The sequence below is a fragment of the Fistularia commersonii genome, chromosome 23, assembly GCF_037954325.1.
Source record: "Fistularia commersonii isolate RoL2024-O1a breed Wild chromosome 23, RoL_Fcom_v1.0, whole genome shotgun sequence".
Lineage (NCBI taxonomy): Eukaryota > Metazoa > Chordata > Actinopteri > Syngnathiformes > Fistulariidae > Fistularia > Fistularia commersonii.
This window is the reverse complement of record NC_141306.1, coordinates 9,080,728-9,106,854: the sequence shown is the minus strand read 5'-3', so window position 1 is coordinate 9,106,854 and position 26,127 is coordinate 9,080,728. Positions and strand designations below refer to the sequence as shown.

The 26,127-nt window shown below is 46.5% G+C and overlaps 1 protein-coding gene across 8 annotated transcripts in view; it reads right to left on the bottom strand.

Annotated features, from left to right (window-relative positions):
- Nucleotides 1–3,513: 3,513 nt before the first annotated feature.
- The window catches only part of caskin1 (CASK interacting protein 1), a 69,524-nt gene continuing 46,910 nt past the window's right edge, over nt 3,514–26,127 (bottom strand). Inside the window, exons 7-24 of one of the 8 annotated variants that reach the window (XM_086170256.1) lie at nt 24,740–24,848; nt 23,891–23,999; nt 23,693–23,787; nt 22,932–23,049; nt 20,395–20,640; nt 18,071–18,175; nt 17,061–17,179; nt 14,634–14,715; nt 14,042–14,151; nt 11,807–11,917; nt 9,401–9,502; nt 8,790–8,928; nt 8,495–8,638; nt 7,218–8,422; nt 6,847–7,140; nt 5,432–5,993; nt 4,832–5,327; nt 3,514–4,114 (exon numbers count right to left, since the gene is read on the bottom strand). In XM_086170256.1, coding sequence (XP_086026382.1) covers nt 4,018–4,114; nt 4,832–5,327; nt 5,432–5,993; nt 6,847–7,140; nt 7,218–8,422; nt 8,495–8,638; nt 8,790–8,928; nt 9,401–9,502; nt 11,807–11,917; nt 14,042–14,151; nt 14,634–14,715; nt 17,061–17,179; nt 18,071–18,175; nt 20,395–20,640; nt 22,932–23,049; nt 23,693–23,787; nt 23,891–23,999; nt 24,740–24,848 — 4,243 coding nt within the window. In that variant the 3' untranslated portion in view covers nt 3,514–4,017. The remainder of the gene's footprint in view (nt 4,115–4,831; nt 5,328–5,431; nt 5,994–6,846; nt 7,141–7,217; nt 8,423–8,494; nt 8,639–8,789; nt 8,929–9,400; nt 9,503–11,806; nt 11,918–14,041; nt 14,152–14,633; nt 14,716–17,060; nt 17,180–18,070; nt 18,176–20,394; nt 20,641–22,931; nt 23,050–23,692; nt 23,788–23,890; nt 24,000–24,739; nt 24,849–26,127) is intronic. The other 7 variants (XM_086170257.1, XM_086170259.1, XM_086170258.1 and 4 more) reach the window with 7 other exon arrangements.

Sequence of the window (26,127 nt, the reverse complement as noted above, 5' to 3'; positions counted from 1 at the left end):
TCCAGTAACTACAACACGCACACACACACACACACACACACACACGCACACACACACGCGCACACACACTCACTCATGCAAGTTTCATACAGTCAATTGCAGTGCAATAGGAAACACACTCTGCCTCCATCTCTTGCTCTCTCTCTCTCTCTCTCTCCCTCTCTCTCACACACACACACACACAGAGTTGCTGCAGAGCAGAGTAAACACACTAGTCTGTCCAGATAAGCACAGGCAGAAAAAGAAAAGAAGGTAAAACTCAGCTTTGCTTTCTCTTTTAACAAAGAAGGGAAAAAAAAGGAGAGTATTTTTGATCTTTTGACACGTTTGACCATCTTTGTCCCTTGCGACCCCCCCCGACCCCCCCTCCCAAAACAGGAAACCCCAGTTGAAAACACATGACGGGGTGAGGTGATGGAAAGGGGGAGGGGTGTGCCGGTGTTGACCTCTGACCTCTACAGATCACGGGTAAGTTGATCAGCCTGCTTTTTGTTTGCTACAAAATAAAAATGAATGAAGAAGAGGCGGCGTGGCAGATGTGCGGAGGCCAGGATGTTGCCACCTGGACACCAAGCGGGAGTGAGCGGCCTGCAGGATGATGGTGAGTGTGTGTGGAGGTTAGAATCGGGGGGGGGGGGTCATTTTACAGCACACTCAGGGAGAGAGAACTCCCGAACATCGTCATTGTGGTCCGGACCAAAATCACAAAGCAAGGCACATATTTGAAAGGAAATACAAAAAAAAAAAAAAAAAGAAAGAAAAACAACAACAGCAAAAAATAAAATTGCGCTCGCCGGAAAAACACACGTGCGACGAGGGGGCAGGAGGTGAAATACCAACCCGAAGGCGCCCTGCAGCGGCGCCCTGCAGCGGGTCGACACCTCCAACCGCTTGAGCACAGAGAAGCGGGCGGATTGAGTCTGACAACGTGGAAAAATAGTCCTCAGGATGACGGCGACGTCATAAATACACTTCTAATTATTATTCATATTTGTTTGCTTTTGTAATTATCCATATATTCTATGTATATATATGTATATATACATATATATATATATATTTATTCTTTGTGTTTTCTTACTTTAAATACCACACCTATGTTCCGTTTTCTTCTGGATTTGAATGGTGGCTGCAAGTTTATGGTTAGTTGTTAAGGAATATGAGAGGCACTCCATCCTCCGCCGCGTCCGCCCGCTGAAAAGGACGGATTCCGTCGGCGTTCGGGAGAATCCGGTTTGAACCGACGCGGTGACCGCGGTTCATGTGACCGCGAACGCATCCGGAACATCTGGAGGCCCCATCCTGCCGCCACACGCTCGCTTTTTTTTCTTTTTTTCCCCGATGCGCTGTCATGGCAACATGCGCGGTAACCACGGTGATGCGGATGGAGACGGTTCGGGGCGGGTTATGCAGATTGTCATGGCAACACGGGGGCGGGTGGCGTCCACTCGGGTGTCAGGAAAAGGTCTCTGCGCACCCCACCCTTGTCGTTTTTTTTTGTTTTTTTTTTAATTTCCCGGCGTGGGTGTGGGGTGTCTTGTATCACAGACAGGAAGCTTCTATTACACATTAATAACAAAAATCAGGGTAGGTATTATCACAGCAAGACAATTCAACACAATGATTCCACCAATATTATAAAACATCCACTTAAAGTTACATTCATCCACTCAAGGTAGCAAAACACGCTGTCGCCTGCCGTCAGTGACTCCCATCAGTGAGGTAGGGCCGGGCGGCGGAGACGCGGGAAACGGGAAACTTCACGGGTGTTTACGAGCCCTTTCGTAATACTGGTAGCCGCGCAGGTACGAAGAATACCTTGTCCGATTAACGGAAACACGCGTCTGAGGAAGGAGGGGGTGCGGTTCTCCGATTGTTCCAGAAGCCCGGGGAAAGGCGTCTGACTGGATTGTGCGGTTGCGTTCAGGTGAAATCAGACAAACGGATGATCTATCCTTTCGACCCATAACGTCAATGAGAAGGGATTTAAATGTGTATTTATATCGCGGGAAATGTTCTCGATTCCCCCCCCCCCGTCGCTAAGCTTTAGCCGGACGGCGAAAAGATCCGGACGGCGTTAAAATTAAAGGTCAGCCGCTGTATTTTTGAATTTGGACAATGGAAAAATCCGTCCTATCGGAAGTGATCGAAGTCAGAGTCAAATACGTTGCGCGCCGACAGATACCAGCTATTTCATTTGTCCTTTCATAAAAAAAGCTTTGCACAAGAATCTTTTTCTCCAAACCGATGCACGATAGGAGGATACGTTTGCATTTCTTAATGCAAGATGCCCCCGCTTGAAGTGACAGCTCGGACACGCTTTCAATTCGGCCGATCGAGGATGCGTTCATGGAAGCGCATTCACGGCGGAAGGTTCACGAGAGGGAGATGGTGAAGTCTTAAACCCAGATTAAGAAACAGAAGTCTGGAGGAGGGGTCCACTCACTCCTGAGACCGGAGTGGAAACAATGGCCAACGTGCTAAATGCTAACGCTAACGTTCGAGGAAGTAACACGTGTTTTGCGTTTGATTTTGACCACTTTCCGAAAGCCGTCTCTCTGTTACAGCTTATTTAAAAAAACAAACGAAAAGCGAACTAGGTTGACGCTGTCACGTCGCTAGCATGTAGCGGCACGCGGAATAACGAAAGGAACACCTCAATTCACAAGGAAAAAACACATTTGGAGACAAGAGGTTAGGTAACTGGGGGCTGATGTTTTTCCCGCTAAATCTTAAACTACCCTCTCGCTAAGAGACGCGTTGAAAAGGAGCAAGGAAGGCGATAAGCAAATTAGCAAAAACTAAGTTGGGTGCTAAATGAACATCAGGGCTAAAATTACGCCTCCTTGACGCAGGAGCCCAAGACGACCTTTAACCTCGAGCCTCTCTTCCCCTCGAACCTACATACATCAAATCCGTCCAATCACGTGTCGCCTCCTTCCTGAAAAAAGGCCAATCACCTTCCTTCTCACGCGACCTGCCGTCAACCTTCTTCTCCCCGCGCGCTCTGTATTGTGCAGGCTCCCACCTGTTTAGAAGTGTGTGTGCGTGTGTCTGTGTGTCTGTGTGTGTGCATGCGTGCACGCCTGCATGCGTGTGCAGCCCGGCTGAGTGGGCCTTCTTTGTGCTTTTGGTGCGTGAGTGGGTAAGTGTGTGCGTGCGTGTGTAGGTTTATGTGTGTGTGTGTGTGTGTGTGTGTGTGTGTGTGTGTGCATGCGCGCTGAGGGTGAATAAAATTAAATCTGGAGCTGAAACCTACATACGTACACGCAACCCTTTTTTTCCTCTCTGTTGTTCTCACACACACTCGCACCACAGACACAAGTACACACACACTCACACACTCGCACACAAACACACACACACACACACACACACACTGCTCAGGAGTTGAATAGTCTCATTTTGGTCACGGATGAAAGTTTCCCATCGAGTCATTTACATGGTCACGACACTAGAGGTCACCATTTCCACACAGAACCAAGACGTCAAACCAAAGAGCTAGAGATTCAATTTTATCGGTATAGAATATTTATATTTATATATATATTTATATATATATTACTGTGCTAATGCAGGACTTTTTCAGTAGATATAAACTCTCCATGCGTAGAATGTACATACCAAACTATGATTCAGCACACAGATGGTGTTTGGGGGTTCAGTGTTTGTGTTTGTTCACCCCCGGGGTGTCAGGAGGCCACCAGTTTCCACGAAGACTCGGATTTGAACGCGGCCGTTCTCCCATCCCTTTTTTTGGTCGAGTTCTCCCGCCTCTTCCTCCTCTTCTCCTCCTCTTCCTCATCTCTCTCTCTCTCTCTCTCTCTCTCGGTAGGATGGAGAGACGGGCCGATGTTGGTGTTGGCAGATGTGGGGAGACGGACGAGGAACGGGGGAGACAGAGGGAGAGATAGAGGGCCAAGATACCCGTTGTGCCGTCTGAGTCGCTCTCGGTGCTGTGTTGCCATGGAGACCCGTTGACTGCCACCCCCCCGCCCCCCTCGCACGCTCCCCAGGTTACTCCAGCATGGCGTCCAGCTGGTCGGCCAGGTCGTCGAACATGCTGCCTATGTCGTCCAGGATGCTGACTGTGGTCTTCTGCTCTGTAACAGAGCTGGGCACACACACACACACACACACACACACACACACGAGTACATTTAAATCCACTTGAAGTGTGGACGCAGGAATCTTACTGCTGCTACACATCAAACTTTTCTATGACTTGGTCACATATTATGCTTGTTTACTAGTGTCCATTTTTGTAGTCCCCCACGTGCGACAAAACTACAAGTGTCTTTACATCTCAGTGAATATTGTAGGTATTTTCTTCAAGAACACACACCCAAAATGATGACAAAATGATGTAACAATACCTAATAATAATATTCTGTAATTATTATATAAAATTATGATACGTTTTTTACGAGTGTCCATGTTTGTAGTCCCTATGGCCGTGCCCCAAAAGTGTGTTATTTTCTTCCAATGCACACACACACATACCAAAATATATTAAGATTATGATTAATTATATTTAATTAATTATAATATAAAATTCGTCATTATAATATGTTATTAATTAGGGTCAATTTTTGTCGTCCCAAAACAAGTGTCTTTACATCTGAGTGAATGTTTTTTCTCCCAGCACACACACAGGCGCACTATCATTCTAATAAAATTATGACTATATATTGATATTACTTTCTAATTTTGATATAAAATTATATTCTGTTTACTAATGCCCATTTTTGTCGACCCTCCCGTCTACAAAGCTACAACTGTCCGTGCATCTGAGTGGGTGTTGGATGCGAGGGTGTGTTGTGTTTCTTACTCCTCCTGCCGGAGTATCTTGTCTTCTACAGCCTGCAGCGCCGCAGCCAGCGAGGCGCTCGTCTCCTCCAGCTTCTGATGCACCAGAGAGTCCACGCCGAAGTCCGCGGTGATGGCGGCCGGCGGCGTGAGCCCCGCCCCCGTCATCCCGCTGTCCACGGACACGCCGCCGATGGAGGAGCGCGGGGGTTTCACCGGCGGGCTTGGCGTGGCCGGGGTCAGGGGCGTCTGCGGCGTGGTCGGGGTCTGCGGGGTGCGGGGACTCTGGACCGACGGGCTCGGCAGCTTGCCGTTCGGCGGGCTCGGGGTGTTGGGCTGAGGGAAGGACGGCGGCGAGCTCGTCTGTCGGGCCACCGCGGGGTGCTGCTTCCCCGGGAGCGACCCCGGGGTCGGGGACGGGGGGCTGGTCAAGGACTGGATTAATTTAGACGGCTTGGGTGCGGTTGGCGGCGGCGCCGGTTTTGGCGAGACCGGCGGGGGAATCTTCTTCCCTTCCACTAGAATACGAAGCAGAGAGCGGCGGTGTTGACGTCATAATCTTGGGGGCCTATCGGGCAAACACACACACACACACACACACACACTCATACACCCTGAGTACCTGGGCTTCCGGGTGTCCCGGGTCCCGGCAGGGGGATCCGCTTGTTGGAGCCGGGCTGCTGCGGGTGGTTCGGCGCCCCCACCTGCCTCTTTATCTGGGCCACCACCGGTTTCGGGGACACCGGGGGCTTCGGTTTCCTCACCGGAACTCCATCGCAGCTCACAGGAGGACCTTCGTCTGGGTTTTCCCTCTGAGGAGCCACTTGAGGTTGGGGTTGCGGTTGTGTCTGCTCCGCCGACCCGGCGTCGGACACGGGGCGACGTTTCACCGTCGCTGTGCCGTTCTGGTACGGCAGGGGCTGCTCGGTGTTGGGTGTTCCGCCACCCGTCGGTTCCGCCAGCTCACCGTACGCCTCCGGCTCCTTGTCGCGGCTTTTGGGCCTCCGTTTGACCGTGGACGACTCCTGGAGCGTGAAGTCGGTGCCATTGGGGTGCGCCTTGGTGCTGCGTGGCCGTCGCTTCAATGTCGCGGTGGCCTCCATCTTGGAGATATCCTCCTGCGCGTAGCCGGCGTCTCCCTGGGGGCCCTCGGAGTCCCCCTGCAGACAGACACAAAATACACACTAACGGAAAATTCATACATTCATGACAAGTCGGAATTGTTGCACAAACATTCAAAAACATTGATAAACATATATATGTATCACAAAAACTATCATTTACATTGATACAGTTACATAGATAGATAGATAGATAGATAGATTGACAGACATATGAAAATAAATACAATAATAATACCGCCCCGACAACCATGAAGTGACCTCCATTTGCAAGCTTTGATTAGAAGGACTAAACACCTGAATGAGGACGCTTAAAGCCAATTTTTAATTAAATTAAATTTTCTTTTTTCTTTTTTTTTTTCTTTTAAAATGGGGAGAAACAACCGCTAGCTTGTTTATTAAGGCCTACGCCGTCTAGGTGAGTTAGCTCGGTGAGTCAGCTAAGTGAGTTAGCTAGTCGAGTTAGCTAGTTGAGTTAGCAAGGTGAGTTAGCTAGGTGATAGATAGATAGATAGATAGATAGATAGATAGATAGATAGATAGATAGATAGATAGATAGATAGATAGATGGATGAAAATAAATACAATAATAATACTGCCCTGAAAACCATGAAGTGACTTCCATTTGCTAGCTTTGATTAGAAGGACTAAACACATGAATGAAGACGCTGAAAGCCAATTTTTGATTAAATTTTCTTTTCTTTTTTTTTTTTAAATCTTTTAAAATGGGGAGAAACAACCGCTAGCTTGTTTATTAAGGCCTACGCCGTCTAGGTAAGTTAGCTAGGTGAGTCAGCTAAGTGAGTTAGCTAGTTGAGTTAGCAAGGTGAGTCAGCTAGGTGATAGATAGATAGATAGATAGATAGATAGATAGATAGATAGATAGATAGATGTAAACATGTATATAGATAGCTACCTGTCCTTCTCCTTCTCCTCTCCCCTGTCTGCGGATGGTCAGGCTCCCCTCGTCGGCGAACGGTAGGTTTTCCGAAGAGCTGCCGCTCCCCGCCGAGCCGGGGTTGGGGGATGAGGGCGGGTGCGGGGAGGAGGTGATCCCGGGGGGAGGTGAGGTGTGAGGCTTGGGGAAGGGAGATGGGACGGGTTGGTCCCGCCTGGCGGCTGCCACCAGCTCACTGACAGGACCGCTGATGGTGCGTCGTCGGTTTACGATTTCGCCGTCCAGGCCGATGGCGTCCCGCGTCTTCTCCACCTGTCGAAGCACCCGTAGCAGTTATGTGATGGTGCCGTTTACGGTATTTCAAAATGGGAATATAATGCGCATCGTACCTGCAGGAAATTCCTCTGCAGCGCCATCCCTTTGGCCCCGCCGCCAATGGAAGACATTTCCAACATGGCGGCGATGCTCCGTACGCTTCCCATGCTGCTCGTCTCCACCGCTCCCGTCTCCACGGACACCCCGAGGTCGCTGGCCCGCCGCTGCTGGTGGTAAGGCACGTCCAGCATCCCGCCGGAGGTGACCGGCATCTGGGGCTGCGCGTTGGCGTCGGTCAGGTTGGAGTTGGAGCTGGAGATGGCGGAACTGGAGCGTTTGGGCGGAGGAGGGGGCGGACCTTTTTTCTTCTGCCGCAGGGCGAAGGACTGGGTCTGGTTGCGCACGACGGTCTTGTCCTGGTTGCGCACGGAGTGGCTGCGGCTGACGCGGGGAGCCACCGTGGCGTATTTGCCCCCTTCGCTCCTGAGAGGGGCGGAGCCCTGAACGCCCGCCGCCTCCGCCTCTCCTCCTCCACCTCCACCTCGCGCCCTCTCCTCACACTCCCCATCTGAAACAGCATACCGGTTGAGGCTGTGAGCTCGCTTCTTCTGCAGCGCCGAGGGCTCGGCTCCTTCCCCTTCTGCATGCTCCTCCTCCGCCGGCAGGCACAGAACTGGCACCTGTGACCTCCCGCTGTCCCTGACCTCCGTGACCTGCGTCTGTGGGTGGTGCTGAGGGTGCGCCTGAGGTTGTGGTTGCTGCTGCTGCTGCTGCTGCTGCTGCTGCTGCTGCTGCGGCGGTTGCTGGGGCTGCACCGGAGCTCCACGCTGGGTGGGAGATTGAGGAGTGTGCGACCGCGGGGACGGAGGCGGCTCCCCCTGGTTAAACGGAGGGGACTGCTTGGGTTTGGACTGCAGGGAGGCTGTGCTCTGGACCGAGGAGGTGGAGGAAGAGGACGAGGTCCTGGTCTTGGTAGGGGTGTGTGGGGGCGTGTAGGGAGGCGCAGGCTGGGAGTGGGAGTGGGAGTGACGGTGTTTGCCTTGAGACGATACGCTGCCTCGGTGAGAGGAGGTGCCTCCCTGGCTACTCTGCTGCCTCATAGTTCGCGCCTCCTTCTTAGGCGGCCCGGCGCCTCCTCCGGAAATCACCTCCTCGTGGTCTTTACTGAGGCTGCGCGTCCGCTGAGCTTTGACCTCCTGGGCCGGCGGGGTCATGGCGTTCTGCAGCTCGCTGCTCAGCTCGCTGTCCTGGAAGGTGCTCATCTTTGGAGCTGTCACGTCTGCAGAAGAGACGCCCCCGTCACGGCCGCCCACGGGCTGTCAATTTTTCTACCGGATCGCCGTTAGCTTACCGTCCGGGGGCGGGCTGTCCACTGACATCACTTCCTGTTGTTGCGTGATTGGCGGGGGTTTCTTCCTGAGGGAGCCCCGCCCGTTGGAATTGCGTTGCATTTCAGCCAGTCGCTTCACCGCCAGCATCAGCTTCTTCTGATGGCCTGAAACAGATGCAGATTCCCCCCAAAAACTAAATGTAGCACGCTAGTTCCAGACAGGTAAATTCAGTATTTTTTTCTAATTTTTCGAAATCACTGCTTATCCAGCTGACATTAACCGAGCAGCGGGGCTTGACCCGGAATCCCATCTCACCTAGTTTGGTGATTCCTATCTCCTGCAGGTCTTCCCAGGTGATATCTGTGATGAAGTCGATGTTCTCGTAGCCGTTCTGCACCAGAACCTGATGGTACTGGCTCAGGCCAATGACAGACAGCCACTCTCCCAGATTGGCCTATTGGAGCGCCAGATAAACCAGGAAACGGTATCATTGATTATTGCTTGTTAGATTTAGCATGAATCAAGTCCACTGGACTGTCTTGAGAAAATTAGAATATGTGATAAAGTTCTTTATCTTCTGTAATGCAATTAAAAAAACAAAATAACATTTTCATGATATTCTAATATTTTGAGATAGGATTTTTGAGTTTTCTTAAGATGTAAGACATAATCAGCAATATTAAAATAATGAAAGCAAATTTCAGTTGATTTGTAATGAATCCAGAATGGATGACATTTTTGTTTTTGTAATTACAATACTGAAGATAAAGAACTTTATCACATTATTTCTGAGACTGTCCTATATAACAACACTGTAACAGTGATGATGTAACCATAGTTTCTGTGTGTGTGAATCTGTGTGTGTGTGTGTGAGTGTGTGTGTGTGTGTGTGTGTGTGTGTGTGTGAGTATATGTATTTTACTCACAGGTTTCTGCTCGGGCAGCCACTCTGTGATACTTAGTTTATTAATCTCTGATGTCATCTTCTTTCTGTGACCCGGCTTAGTTATTCCAATGGCAGTCAAATCCTGTAAATGCACAACGCATGTGCATGTACACGCACGCACACACACACACACACACACACACACACACACACACACACACACACAAATAGATGTAAGATACAGAAAAGGCTGCCCCTAGGTGTCTCTCTTTCCCTCTGTCTCTCTTCCACCCCCCTCACACACACACACACACACACACACACACACACACTTAGTGAGAAAAGCTTGCAGCACAAAGCGGTGGCGTGACATCTGATGACAGCTTCTGCCAGTCCTTTAAAGAAAAGAAGCAAAAATGTCTCGAAATCAGATGAGAAGCCTTGGAATAAAGAGCGAATGTCTGCAATGAAAAGGAAGCGCTTTCACATTTTTCAGCATTTTTGACACTTTGATAACCTCTACTTTTTCTTTGTCAACACCCGTCTGAATCCTAAAGTGCATCTTTCTCAGATTGTTTCGTAAAGTGACGCGTTTTCCACCAAAAACACACTGAGCACCGTACAACAACATCTGCAAGTGGCTGAAGGCGTGCTCGCAAACATATACACACACACACACACACACACACACACACACACACACATACACATTCTTGGTTTGTCTGCTTATAGATCAAGCCATTATCGTGTGCTTTTAGTTATTTGGGTATTTGTTTCCCTTGCCTGTAAGGTAATGAATATGTAAATACATATGTATTTGTAGGTATTCATATAGAGGTAATATTAATTGTACAGTATTGTATAGCGGTACTGTACAGAGGCATATGCTTTATTTTTTGGAATATATATAGAGGTAATATTAATTGTACAGTATTGTATAGAGGTACTGTACACAGGAATATACTGTATTTGTAGGCATTTATGTATATATAGGTATACAGTAAGTGCTTTTGTTGAGGATATACAGGACTGTCTCAGAAAATTAGAATATTGTGATAAAGTTCTTTATCTTCAGTAATGCAATTACAAAAACAAAGTCATGCATTCTGGGTTCATTACAAATCAACTGAAATATTGCAAGCCTTTTATTATTTTAATATTGCCGATTATGGCTTACATCTTAAGAAAACTCAAAAATCCTATCTCAAAATTTTAGAATATCATGAAAAAGTATTTTTGTTTTTTTTAGTTGCATTACAGAAGATAAAGAACTTTATCACAATATTCTAATTTTCTGAGACAGTCCTGCATTTAAAGGCACAGTATTTGTATAGATGTAATGTATGGAGGTATTTATTTGTACAGTAAATATTTGTATAGAGGTTTTACATGGAGATACAACATTTGTATTTGTACTTGTAACATTTGTATTAATATTTATAGATACAGTAATTGTATAGAGTCATATATTTATGAGTATTTGTATAGAGGTAATATTAATAGTTACAGTATTTGTATAGAAGAAATATCAAGAGGCATATACTAATCTTAACTATTTCAACAGCGGTCATATTCATAGGTTCAGTATTTGCCTCGAGGTAAAGTATAGCTGTATACATTCATAAGGTATATAATATTTATAGAAATATAAATACTAAAATACGTGTGGACGTTAGCTCCCGTTCAGCTAGCATAGTGCTAGCTTCCGGATTAGCCAATATTATGAGGAATGGCATTGCTGGTCACGGATTAAAAACCTGGGCGTTTATTAAGCAATGACCCCTCCCATCAAGCTAACAGCTAAGCTAATATACTGACGGTCACTTCGGAAACGTACGAGAGCCAGGCTCATCGGGAGAGACACAGTTGTGCATAAATTAGCGACCAGGTAAAAGTGCGTTTTACACAAGACGTCCTCCAAACAGTCCCACTGTGAGCCGACAAAAGACAGACAAAAAAAAAAAAAAAACACCTTTGTTTATCTATGTTGTGCCGGAAGAAGAGATGCGTTTCACCGGCTTTCTTAGCGAACAGGATGGTACGCATCGCAGCAAGACACGTGGGGAGGGGGTGGGTGGGGTGCAGGGAACATCACGCGTGGTGTAGAACATGACATGTAGCACATGTCCCGCAACTTCTGACAACATCTGTGTCAGAATGCTTCGATCACGTTTGTGTCAAGATCTCGTACTTCTTGGCTTTCTTGGATCTTTCGGTTGGTCAAGACGGGGAGGACGGAGACGGGGACATGCCAATACTAGTCTAGAGGTGAAACCAAAGCAAGGTTGGCGGCAGGGAAGGCAAGGAAAGGACGGCTGCCGTTGACGACTTGGATTATTTGGAAGGAACGTTAAACATGCAGAAATCGAGCCGAGCAGATTTGTTCTCTCGGTGGTCCTTGGAGGCGCCCGTTACCTCTTTAAGGTTCAGGGTTCAGTTGCCTTACCTCCGGGGTCATTCGGCTAATGGTGGGCAAGTCATACCCAGCGCCCAGGAAGTTTGGAGCGTAGACCTGCAGCTGAAAGTCGCTCAGCCATTGGACAACTGCCTCTGAGCTCTACGGGGGAGAGAAGACAGGGGGCACGCTGTCACTGCTTCTATAATAGCCATTTTTATTTTCTCAGCAGGGCCAAGTCGCAGCTTTAAACAGTGGGGCGGGTAGGACGGGGTGCGAAGATTACATGTGACGACATAAAGTTGTCACGAAAAACCGATCTGTCAATCGTAACTTTGTCGAAACTCTTATCGTCATGACAACCGCTGCATCCCCAGTAAGTCCTGCTTGGCCCCGAAGAGAAAATCAGGCTGAAGGACAGGAAGGAGGAAAGCTCCGCCCACAGGAAGTGGGATGTGAAGGCAGCATACAGGAGTATTGTTCACTCCACAATGACAATTCTGCAAATCTGAGAGGACAGACAGCACAGTTAAATTGGCTGAATGTAAAAGAAGTAATTAAAAAAAAAAAAAAAAAAAAAAAAATATTTGCATACATATTGTCGCATTCTTAAAATGTGTTTTCAGAAAACACAAAAAATGAAGCCTTATTTTGAATTAGGAGTTGATTTAAGCAAAACAAACACAATTTTTTTGGGGGGGTCAAAAATGACTTTTAAGAAGGAGACAATTTATAATTATTGTTGTTTTATTTGTTGTAATTATGGCTAATTTTAGATGGCGTTTACTATAACGTCAGTCTAATTCAGATTGTGTAAAGTTCAATTCATATATATGTATATATATATACATATATATATATATATATATATATATATATAAGCAGCACACTTTACAAGGCTTGCAGATGGCAAAAACATCTTGCAAAAATCAATAATCTATGACCAAATTCAGGAACTCTATTGCATCCATGAGTTGAAATCCTCGCATTGTTTTGTTCAATGTAAGCATTTCAAAAAATATCAAGGCCTCATGTCATTGAAGGGGATCCCCCGAACACCTTCGCCGGATCGCCTTGTCTTCATCCCTCCCGTACGAATCCGTCAAATCTTCTCGATGACTCGTGACGCTCTTGGTGTTCATTTCTTTACTGGTACGATCGTCTCCTCGGACATCCCTCCTGTCGCTCCTTATTCCCCTCCGTGTATCCATCACTATCCATCACTAGCCTACAAGCTAATTCGTCGCTAATTCTACTGTTGAGGGAAATATCAGAGCGCCCGATACAGAGGAACTGGGACTACACCTAACAGATGGTCATGAAAATGGCTTACATGACAGCACGCGCGCACACTCAGTCACACACACACACTCAGACACATGCACACACACATGCATAAACAGCCCCTGCATATACAACCACCATGACCACCTGCTATATCTATAAGCTTGTTGTTCTGTGAAACATCACCTAAGCATACAAGAAGATATCAACTTATGGGCCAGAACACTAATCAGTCATGACATGCATGCCCACACACACACACACACACACACACATACACACACACACACACACACACACACGCACACACACACATTACAGTCATAACAGCTTACTGTACCGGGTGTGAACTCCCATTTCACACTTCTTGTGTACTAATCCGCCCATGTAGGCGCACGATCTTGGGAAGCAGCCGGCACAGCGCGTGCACGCATGCACGCACACACACACACACACACACACACACACCAAGTGAATCTACATAAGAGCCCAAGGTGCACCTACAAGCCCTCGATATAGATGCTGCAGGAAAAAAAATAGAAGAAAATGCCGCAATGGAAGGAGAGAAGCTGCAAATTAAAGGAACGCATAATGATGGATAACAGGTCTGGGAGCGGGATATGGTACTATCATCTATTTCTCACACACACTCACACACACTCACACACACACATATACAGTATTTTGCATCCTTGGATTCATACTAAATCATTTCACGGATCGTCCTCTCAAACACTCACCGTGTCACGGCTACATCCAAACACTCGCAGGACGGACGAGGCCAGTTGTGAGAGAAACCGCTGGGACATCTTAGTGGATGTGTGTGTGTGCGTGCGTGTGTGTGACTTGTATGTAATTGTTGTTAAGGTGACTTGGGATCTACATAGTCACAGTGCTATGCTTAAATAGTGATTGCAGTGTGTGTGTGTGTGTGATCTGTGTGTGTGTGTGGTCATCAATGGGCAGAGAGTCTGAATCTGTGGGAATTTGGAACCGTCATACCTTCCCCTCGTTTGGCACGTCCCCCTTTCTCGTCGCCGTAGCGTCATAAGGTGGAGCTTCATGGAGCGGGCAGCCTGATTGGACCGCTGTCCGAGTGGAGCCGGCGGATCCTATTGGAGAAAACACCATTGGCCGTGTTGAAGCCGTGCCCCCCCCTCCACATTTCTCAACGTCCCGTGGTTTTGCTTTCTGATTTCAGCCTCCGTTCGGCAGGTAGGTGATCACGGAGCCGCGTTTTCAAAATTAAAATCCAGCTTTGTTAACCGGTTACACCCAACCGGTAACAAACTTCCTCCTACATCCCCTGCCTAGGCCATCTGTCCCGTACAACAGCCAAGTCATATATGCGTGTGTGTGTGTGTGTGTGCACATATAACACTGTTACATTAGTTTAATCTTGAATTCCTATCTGAGGGAGAAATGCATGAACGCAAGTTCAGTCTAAGGTGGAATCATTTGCGTATAACAAAAGGTCATGACCTCATTTGTAGAAGGTCGTGTCGACCGATTGGAGGACGAGACGCGGAAAATTCTAATATTTCCGTCAAAATCGTGGCGTCGATATCAGCGATCGACTACTTTGCTTCCTTACCCACAGGTTGGTCTACAGACTTGGACTGTTCCAGAAGATGCTCCTTGGCTTTGGCAGATTGGGACAAGACTGTGGCAAGAAGCTGCAAAACACACACACACACACACACATGCATAACATAAATCCACATGTCTTGCCTTAAACAGTTTTTTTTTTTTTTTTTTATTCTTTTCCAAAACCGGGGGGCCAGGGAATCAACGTCACATACGGACGGGCGATTCGTCGGCGGCCGGGAACTTTCGGAAAAGCCGTCTTGCAGAAAACTTTGAGAGGGAAGACATAAAATTCTCATTAACTGCGGATGAACCGTGCGCGCTATTTCCAGCCACAAACCTCTGAGCCAGACACCCTCTGATACAGAGGGAACGTTCAACATTCATTTATTATCTATATCCCCACTTTAGAATATTATTCAAGCCACCTCCGAGGCAAACTGAACTGGATGTATATTTATTTTATGTATTTTGTGTAGGCATGGGATGCCTGCATGCAGGGGCGATAAGAGGACTCAACCATGATATGTAAATAGAGGGGATGGGTGGTGTTGTATTAGAAATACAATTTATTTGTCATTTTTAGTGTGGAAAATATATATCCCACGATTCACCTCTGTTACTCTTCCTATCCTGTCGAGGCAGAAGGCCGCCAGTGTCGAGCCGGGATCGGGTTTCTGCAGGGTCGATGCAGAGTGCATCGTTTTTCTGCACGTCTCTGTGCGTCTAGTTTGCGTCACCAATACGAAACACCTCTTTTAATTAAGATCGGTGATATGCAACCCGCTTTATTTTTAACCTTACTATGATATCACGCTTCTGTTTCCATGACAGTCTGGGTTTTTCTCACGCTTCTCATCCCGCAGAGCTCTTAGCGTCACGACACTTCACGTCGGCTAGAAGAGACACTTTCACCCAATCAGACGGATCAAATATGGAGAAGATTAGGATTCTGGCCGTGACAAAAAATTTTTAAAGTTGAGTTTAATAGCCCGCAGATACGTAATGTTGTGGTTTAAAGCTAGGGGGACATCGGCGAGGTTTGTGCAATCTGAGAGCACGGTGGAAACTGTGGTTACGGCGAGGGGTTTAGGGAACCTGGCGACCGTGGCGAGGAGACGCGAAAAAGGCGGCAACCGTCAGGCTCCCGACGGACGGAGAGGGAAAACTGTGACGTCTGGAGGGTGAGACACAGGGACACTGGTGTGTGTCTGCGTTTGCGTGTGTGCGCGTGTTTGTATGCACTTCAATAGGTCATTTACCGTGTCACGTGTGTGACTTTTCGATTTGCATTGATTTACATTTCCGTTCCATGTATCAATGTTACTATTAGGTTCATATTAATACATGATATCATTCATTCATTCGCTCATTATCTTAACCACTTGCAGGGAGGCTTGGGCTTATCCCTGTAGTCGTTGGCTGCAAGACGGAGTTCACCCTGAATCCATCGCAGGGCCATATATAGACATGAAACCGTTCACAATTTCATTCACATAACTTATAAAAACCCCACAGTACGACTATTCACCCTCTCACATCGTACACCCATTCCCTCCATTCAAACTTCACATAGAGTCACACAGCCGTTCAGCCTCTCTAAAGACACATGCAACCATTCCTTCTCTCATTTGCACATTGTATAGATCAGGCGATCGCGATCTACCGGTCGATCGGAAAGGTAGTGTGGGTAGATCGCATGGCATTAAAACTTAGATGTCAGCCTATCCTCCTCAATATGAAATTTGTCACTTGACTAACAGTCGGTCTGTATAATCTTACCTTTTCTCACCCATGTATCACCGTGTGTGTGCACAGAGCAAGCTCGTGAGTTAGCCTCCAATATATGTCTTCTAAACTTATGGGTATAAAAATGAGTGGGGGAGCTGGACCAAGTAAAAAGGCTAAAACATATCACTTCCATACGGAATGGGAGGTGTTTTTTTTTTTCACTATGTCGTTTTCAAAGTGAGTTTGCCTCACAAAAGGGAAATGTGGAGCGGGATTTTCAGACCATTAATAAAAACTACGACACCGACCTCCCTCTGAAAAGTGAGTAGAGAAGGAGAAAGGTGAAGAAACTAAAATCCCAGCTGTCAGGACGGCAGCCATTTTTCTCCCAGCTAATTTCAACTATGCTGCTGAATCCATTCAATTCATCAGAATAAGGTATTTCCCAAAAATGAAGGCTCCAAACAGAAAGGTCGAAGCAGAGACCTTTTTATCTTATAAAGATAACACAATCATGCTGTCGTGAGTGTTTCCTCTAAGATGGCGCTGGAAGACAACAGCCTGTTGCAGCAGCTCAACTGCTACAGTAACACACGAATTTTCCCTAGGGGATCAACACAGTATTCATTCATTCATTCAGTCATTCAGTCAGTCAGTTAGTCAGGTGACTGTGCTGCATGCGATGTGTGTGTGTTGGTTGTACCTTAACTCCCTCAGCCTGTGCGTGAAGGATGTGCGCTGCACTGCCTGCGCTCTGACCACTGCCTGATGACCTCACACTAGTCACACTGCCAGAGCTGCCCACACTGCTGCGGTCTCCACCTGTAACACACACACACACACACACACACACGCACACACACATACGCCCACACACATGCCAACGGCCAAAAAAAACATTTTTGTCCATACGATGCACACATGCGACACACAGATGGATGCGCACGGCCACACAAGCACACCCCAGGCACACACACACGCACACACACACACACACACACACACACACCACACAAACATTGAGTGGTTTAGCTGACTTGAATGCAGTGAGGCAGTAGGTATGACTCTCCATTGAAATGCACTGCGCAGCACGTGGGTGGATGAACGAGGTCAGAAGTGGACGGACGAAAAAAGGACAACACACACGTGAGCGACCAATGTAGACGTGGAATAAAGCGGGTGTGTTTTGGACTTTCACACGTAACACACACACACACACACACACACACACACACGCAAGCGCACTTCCTCGACTCTCTCGCCCATTTCCAATTTTGGGGTTTCCTGGCTAATAATAATAGTAAAAAAAAAGATATAAAAATAAAAGCCTCGATGCAATCTGAGTAGGAAACACACAGGCACAGACTGTTGATTGCAGCTACACACCCACACCCACGCACACACACACACACACACACACACACACGCACACACACGCTGCCACTGAGATCGACTCGGCTACAGATGGAGGGAGAGCAGGACATGGAAGACCGTCTGGAGCGGGTCAAAGAGTATCTGAGAGCCTCCGGGCTTTGAAACATCTACAAGGGTGTTTTTATTTTTCTTCCCTCCAGAAGAAGAGGAAAACCTTTTGGTAAAGAGAGCTCGACCGCAGGCCGTCCTTTTTTTTTTCCAGTCAGATACTGTTTGACCCCCGCTCAGAGTTTAAAAGAGTCAGGGGCTGGAGGGCTCAGCGCAGTGCGGCTTAGTTACCTGCCACAGGCTTGCGCAGCACCCAGATCTCTTCGTTGGAGCCTCCATGGGGCCCACCGGACGGGGTGGGAGAGCTGTGAGGACTTGCCTCTGAGCCGCGGCAACCTTTAACACAGGACACCACTGTTAGCTGCTGACTGTCCGCCCCCCCTCCTGCGCTGGCCTGACCTGCACGGCCTCGCTCCCGTAACCTAGCGCCTGGGCCCGCTTGTGGGGTTTAAACGTAACGGGGGGGGGGAGGGGTCTGGTGTCTGTTGGGGCAAATGGGGCGACGGAGACGCTGTAGGAATCATGCTGAATTATTATTATTATTCTTATCGCATAGCCTTTGTATTAGCACTATGATAAAGAATCGTCTATGAGAAGGACGTTTTCTTAAAAAGAAATCTCTATTTTCCAAAAAGAGAAGCCAGCTTAGGCTTGGTTATATTCAAATAAACGTCGAAAAAGGACGATAATTATGGGATGGCCAGCTGTTGACATCGTCTGACGGGTGAGCTATTTTGAGGTTTCACCCACTCACTCACTCGCTTGCGCGACACACCTTGCGTTCCATCTCTTTCACACGCACACACTCATACGAAGGAAAAAAAAAACAGCATATAGATATATGAAAACATTTATATTGCAGTAGTCCATGAATAAATCCATAACATGAATATCCGTGTATATACACATATATGCCATTATGTACATACACATACATATATAATGCATCCGTAAGTGTGTGATTATATATGTCTTTTCAGAATGGGTCTGCTGTGAGTGCATTTGGAGAGCGTCATAAACCATAATAACCATTAAACCATCCCGACAAGCATTTTTGAATGGTTCATACGTGTGGGACTGAAAAACACACGTTTAAAAAAAAATTTAAAAAAAAATCCCTCGCCCTACGCCTGACGATTCAGGATTCGAGCAGGTGACAGAATCCGTCTGAATAAAAATCGAAATGCCGCTCACCGAGCTGCAGAGTCGGTGAATGCCTTACCTGCAAAACATTCTGAGGGGTCACTTGCACAACAACTGACATTTCGGGGAAAAAAAATGCCCTCCTCGCAAGTATTTGCATGCAGTACAAAGTATATTTTATCCAAACCCTCCTGCAAAACCCTACTTAATGAACGTTTGCACAAACAGTTGGTGGTTAATTAGCCTTAGCGCTCAGCTAAAAGTAAACACCCCAGGCAGAAAAATCTTGCAAATCACCATTTTTAACAAACAACATTGCATTTCTTCACGTTCACCTCCTCTCATAAACGCACAAACCAACACACACACACACACACACACACACACACACACATTTTTTTGGGGGGGTGGTATAAGTACATGCTCAACAGGAGACATTTTCACACACATTGGTCGCCTGTGCGAGTTTGACTGGCAGGGGTTTGTCCTTGTGGTCGGGACTGGGGGGGAGGGTTTGTGATACACAGCAAGAAATAGAGAGAGAGGAAAGAACAATGAGGAGGGGAGGGGAACGACAAAAAAAAAATGACAAACCAAAAATAAACGAATAAAATAAAATGATTCTTAAGTGAAACACAGTGACAGAATTCTGTAGCCTCTTAAAAGTAATAATTTTGCAGTCCTGCAGGAGTACATCCATTCATCTTCCTGAGCAGCTAAATAGCAAAGCAGCACCCGACCCACATTACTTGTGACTTCTCCACATGTATAATCATGTTTATCTCTATCTGTGACAGCGTTAATACTAGATTATCACCCCAGTTTGTTACTTCTAAAGGGCTATTCCACTCGTTTTAATCGGCGTATTTAAAACAACTCTGAGCGGCTCTGGCTTCTGTACGAAGCTCTGGTTGTCTGCAAACTGGCTTAAGGTCATGATTCGGGTCAAGGTGAATTCTGGTAAATTTATCGGCTACATGAACTGGAGGGAAAGGTGGGGTTGCAACCGAAGGCATCACATTGAGACGCCGAAACACCGGACCTCCTCCTTTATTTCGAAATAAATAAACCCCCGCTGCCGTATTCAACATGTATGGAGATGATGGAGCGGCAACCACAAACGTAGAAAAAAAAAACAAAAACAAAAGTCATACAGTGTGAATAACACATAGAGTTACAGAAAGGATGAACCATAAAAGAACACTTTAATGGATGCCTTCATAGGAAAAAAAAAAAAAAAGAAATTAAAACACCAATTACAATCTTACGTGACCAATCACAACTTTTAATTCTTTTGTTGTTTTGCAAATGGCAAATAATTAAATAATATAAAAGTTCATAAGAAAGCATCCCTTGAAGCTTAATAATAATAATAATAATAATAATAATAATAATGAAAAGGGGGTGTGTACCTGGGGCAGTGGGTGTGTCTCCCAGTGGGGTTGTCACGGGCGACCTGTTATAGCCAAAGGATGTGAAAAGTGGAAGCAGTGGCTGATGGGAATGTGGTGGTGGAGGAGGCGGTGGAGGCAGGATATGGATCTGATGGAACGTGGTGTCGTTGCCGTTGACTACCGCGTTGGCAGGGGCAACCGTCGCCGGGGCAACCAGCGGTATCTTTTGAAACTGTTGAGTGCAAATGACTGTGCTGGCCAAACCTAGATACACGCACCGTGACGACACACACACACAACCAGCCAACAGTGAACCACCGCCACAGGACAGACGACAGAACAGAGAATTACATATAAGAAAAAGGGGGGGGGTTAAAAACAAAGAAGAGTGGAGTTACAAATCAAACAAAGAGGAGTGAGCGAGTGAGAGACAGCTGAAGTTAGAGGCGAGGAGATGGACGGGGGGGGTCGTTGATGGAAATGATCGGAAATGGACTGACTTTAACCCTCCAGCTGCTAATCGATGCAAAATCGCTAAAATTATTTGCTTATGATTATTATATATAAGTTGCCATCGCTGCTATGGGAACAACAAATTAAAAAAAAAAAAAAAAAGGTTTGGTTATTTTTACGTAATTTTTTAATAATTACATGGAATATATATATATATATATTTGTATATATATGAACTGAAAGCAATACAGCTGTAATCCATATAATATATATATACACATACATGAATACAAAATAACAAAATAACAAAAATGACTTTTTCATGATATTCTAATATTTTGGGATAGGATTTTTGGGTTTTCTTAAGATATAAGCCATAATCAGCAATATTAGAATAATATTTCAGTTGATTTGTGATGAATCCAGAATGTATGACATTTTTGTTTTTGTAATTGCATTACAGAAGATAAAGAACTGAATCACAATATTCTAATTTTCTGAGACAGTCCTGTATATGTGTGTGTTACATATATTATAAGGGTATTATAAGTGAAGGGCCACGGGTAATAAACTGACGATAATTTGCTATTTTAGCATGTCATATTTTAGAAAACCGGTAAATTGCCATTGGCTGCCATCCGTGTCTCGACAAGTCACATGATGCAAACCTTCGTAACAATTCGAGGGAAGGAGCGGACGCAACCGGCGCTCTGCGAGTGATTAGAGAGGGATGATGGTAAAGAGAATTGTTAAAAAAAATTATTAAATTCAGAAGGTGAAGCATGGAGTGGATCCTGTTGCAGGGCTGCAGAGATGTGAGTGTGAAGGGATGGGCAATGAGTCCAGGCTAAAGAGGGGGAACTATGAGTGTGTGTGAACCTGCGCTCGTGATGGAAATGGCGAAAAGGGTGACCGAGACACGTGGCCGACAGACGGACGAACAAACACTCATAGACAGTTATAACATCGGAGCTGTGACACGGAGATGAGGTGGGGAAGCTCTGCAGAACTCACCTGCTCAGGTTACTCGTTGGGCGATGAAAACACTCGGCACCAAAATCACACCCGTGGTCCGGAAAACTGCTCCTTCATCGTCTCGTAATTAAACTTTTGCGTAATTAAATCAAAAATAATTTAATACTAAAGCAAATACGCGCGTTTGAATATTAAATTGTAGTCGGGGAAGTGAAAATCGGATTTTGCTCGTATCATGCATTTTGCATTTTCTATGCTCTGTTCAACTGCACAGGTTAAAATGCCCGGCGGGTAAAATCGTAACAGAAGTGTTTTGCCGGGCCGGTCGCCGGTCGTGCACGTCGCTCTTGCCAGAATCTGCCCACCGTGACTCCGCACTCATTAACGCAACTTGTCGGCAACCGGAGAGGAAACATCAGGGCGGAGAGCCAGCGAGTGATTTTGTGAAACCGGATGTTTTCACAACCCGACGGGTTTCCGCGGAGACTCTCGGTCCTCCGGGTCGTTTTTATCCAAGATGACTTAAATCAGGGGGCCGCAGGACTCGCAGGTTCGGGTCTCTGCCGGCGTGGTCGTGTCATGTGACCAAAGGGAGCCGGCTCCCCGGCTCTTCCTGCCCCCGAAAGGATCGGGATGCCGCTAAACATAATCTGGACGGGGACCGCAGATGGCTTCAAAGAGGTCATTCTGAAGGTCAGGTGGAAACCAGGCCGACTCCCCGAGGCCCCCCCCCCCCCTCCCCGAATTCCAGAACGCCAGAAATGAATTTGGCCGAGGGCCGGAGCCGTTCGTCAGGCAGGCAATTAAAGAAAAGTCCTGTTCCCCTTGGTTTAACTCGTCTTGGATAAACTCGACCTTCATCATCAGGCTGCAAGAAGTACCTCCAGTAATGCAGAAGCCAGATTTGGGGGGGAGCTACAGTCTGACACACACACTCACACACACACACACGCACACACACACACACACACACACACACACAGTATTGGAATAATATTGAGGACCAACCGTCATTCATTTTTCCCTTCCGAATTCCTCATCTGTTTTTAGTCCAAATATGAGGCTGACATACACACACACACACACACACACACACACACGCGCAACCTCAGAGAGGGCACACACACCTGTCCGCTTGCTGATGACCTCCACCATTGTGGACGGGAAGTAGCCCACCCGGTCATTTCCTGTCCTGTTGTCATGGATACAGCCTTTCCAGCGGCCGTCGGGGTGCTGCTCCAACACCTGCCGTTTAAAAAGCATACATTTTATCCCCGCAGCCAAATCTCCACCACTTCTCCAAACTCTCCGTTGGTCTGGACTGTTGACCCAAACTACTTAACATCCTCCGTCTTCTTTATCTCCACCCCCTGTAGCCTCACCCTTCCACTTGAGTACGTTTATCCTTCTCCTTTCCAGGGCATACCTCCACCTCTCTAGATCTTCCTCCACCTGCTCTCACTATAGATCACAACATCATCTGCAAACATCATGGTGGAGCCATGGAGATTCCTGTGTCACCTCATCTGTCAGCCTGTTCATCACCGTAGCGTTCAAGAAGGGGATCAGAGCTGATCCCCAATGAACTCCTAACTCCACCTTTGGCTCCTTTGTCATACCTCACCACTGTCTCGCAGCTGTCATACATGTCTTGCCCCACCCTAACATACTTCTGCGCCACTCCAGACTTCCTCATACAACCACAGCTCCTCCTCTCATCTGCTTTCACTGTAGCCTGGAAATTATCTCCACTCTATACTTTAGCTTCTGAAATCCAAGATGGCCACCACTTTTGTTTGTTTTTGCTAAAGCGCTGTCTCTTTTGTAACTTTCAATGATCAGCATTAGGTAGTATCAATCACACACAAGTTGTGTGTTTATGTCTTACCGTTATGACATCTCCTGCCTTGATGTTGAGGCTGGTCAAGTCGTAGTTGTTGCAGTAGTCCTTTAGGGCCCGGACCTGAAGCGCTGCTGAGGCGTCTGAGACAGACGGCACACCGAAAAGTCAAAGACTGATGGGATACAATATGACATGATGTTGCTTTTTTTTCCATCCCTCCATCCATCCATGCGTCCGTCTTACCTCGGAGCAGCTGCTTGATCTCCCTGCTGGCCTGGGTGGCGGTGAACTGGTAGACGATGTCGAGCGCCGTCTGACTGTAAGTGTTTCTCACCGCGGCGTTGATGCCGCTCTGCAGGGGCGCGGCAGGGAAAAAGTAAGGAGAAAGCTATCAAAAAAATCTATCCATCTTGCAATCCTTTCATAGCCGTGGGGGTAATTCTGCGCGATCCTCCTTCCGTTCTTATTCAAGAAAGTACAGCATCCAATTTCTGCAATCTCACAGTCTCCTTGATCTGTGGGCTGCTCCCCTTTTCCGATGGATATAATTGCCTCTGACTCTGCAACCCCATCCAAACATCGTCTTATTTATCCGTCTCTGCCAGCCAATTGCCGGAGAGCGGTATCGCATTCAAATGCGCTAGTTTAACCGCCGTGACCTTTCACCCCTGAGACTCAACACACAAACTCGTGCTCCTTGCTGTCTCCCGGAAACTGGCTATCTCTTTTGAGAAACAAAGAACATCTTTACTGGATGTATATTTGTTTTTCTCCAGCCTCTTCACACCCAACAGCTGTTCTATCAACTAAAATGCATGCACGCTGACCATATTTAATGTTAATGCTTTTGTGTAGCGGCGGCAGGTGAGCAGAAATGCAATTAATTTGCATAAAAACTCAACGGTTTGCTTGTTGCGATAGCAATTTCTTTCCGCCCCAGGTAAAGTAAACCCGAACCTATTTTCACACTTTGATCGTGTGATGTCCAAAGTGTACACATTTCATTAAAGTGAAAAACCGTGAAGAATTCGACTTCTTCTCAAATGTATCCGCACGGGAAGGTGATGGAAAGTTTTAGAAAGTTCCTCCTACCTCCAGCAGGAGTCTCACTGCCTCGGTTTTGCCGCAAAGGGCGGCCTCGTGCAGGGCAGTACCTGCTTTGGTCTGCCTGTTGATGTCAATTCCGGCCTGGATCAACAGCCTACACACACACATATAGAAAGGGAGGGTGACGATATTATTATTACCTCACATATTTATGAAAGTAATGAATATTTGAATGAATATTTTCCTTATTACGAATTTAACATGCACCAGCGCATATCAGTCCTGGGAAAAGGAGATCCCTCCGAGGTCGCTTTCCCTTTCCTTCCCTCAAAGACGGGGTTTTATTTTTCCCTCTTTCGAGCATCTGAGGCCAGAAGGGGGATTTACAGATCGTAATTAATAACCGTGAAAAAAAAATGAAATTTATGAAAGTCTACAGCTTGACACTTTTTCATTGACAGAAAAGGTTTTTAGAGGGACGCGTGGACGCTAGGTGGCTATTCTAGGAAATAAATCAATCCGAGGCGCTGGGGTCTCATTATAGCCCGGAGTGATGCAAGCGTCCTGCAGGGCTCGGAGGACCTCCACGCCTTCCATCGGAGCAGAATGAGTGTTTCTTTGCCCGGCGAGGAAAGCGCCGACACATTTCCCAGGGACCAGGAACGAGGAAAACGGTGAAATGACGGCTCCCAGATGTTACAACGGCGATTGATCGGCTATGAATCTATGCTGTACCGGGCTAACCCGGGTCAATTTGGCAATGGGAAGTGAGGATGCAGACGGGCGGAGTAAACTCAAACCGCAACGGCGTCGCTTCGGCAAGTTTAAAATATTCTTTTTAGTCATCAACGGATGAATTTGTGTGCTGACTGCTGACAGGCTTGCAAATTAGCCTAGCTTCCTGGTGCGCAGATTTTTAATATTCATGCAGCTTTTTTTTTTTTTTTTTTTTTTAATTAATTACATTTTTTTTATTCTTCCCTCAACTAACGGAGAGAATTTAACTTGATTAATGCTGTCATGCGAGTTTAATAAGCCCTTCATGTTGGCAGCAGGGAGTTTGGCCTGAGACAGTCAAAGATAGTATACTCGGCTAAGATAGTTCACCCCCTGTGCAAAGGTTGTTGTCGGTCAGCCATATTTAATTTGGCCAATGAGATAAGAATAAGAATAAGAATAAGAATAAGAATAAGAATAAGAATAAGAATAAGAATAAGAATAAGAATAAGAATAAGAATAAGAATAAGAATAAGAATAAGAATAAGAGCAACTTTATCTATCCCAAAGGAAATTGTTGAAAAAAAAATCTTAAATTGTTACTAAAGCAAGAAAAAGTGAATAGAATAATATTTTTTTTTAAAAAAAGTAGAAAATTTAGGAAAAAGAGACACTGAGGTGAGGAGAAACTCTGGCAGGCAGCTGCCTGAGACAGC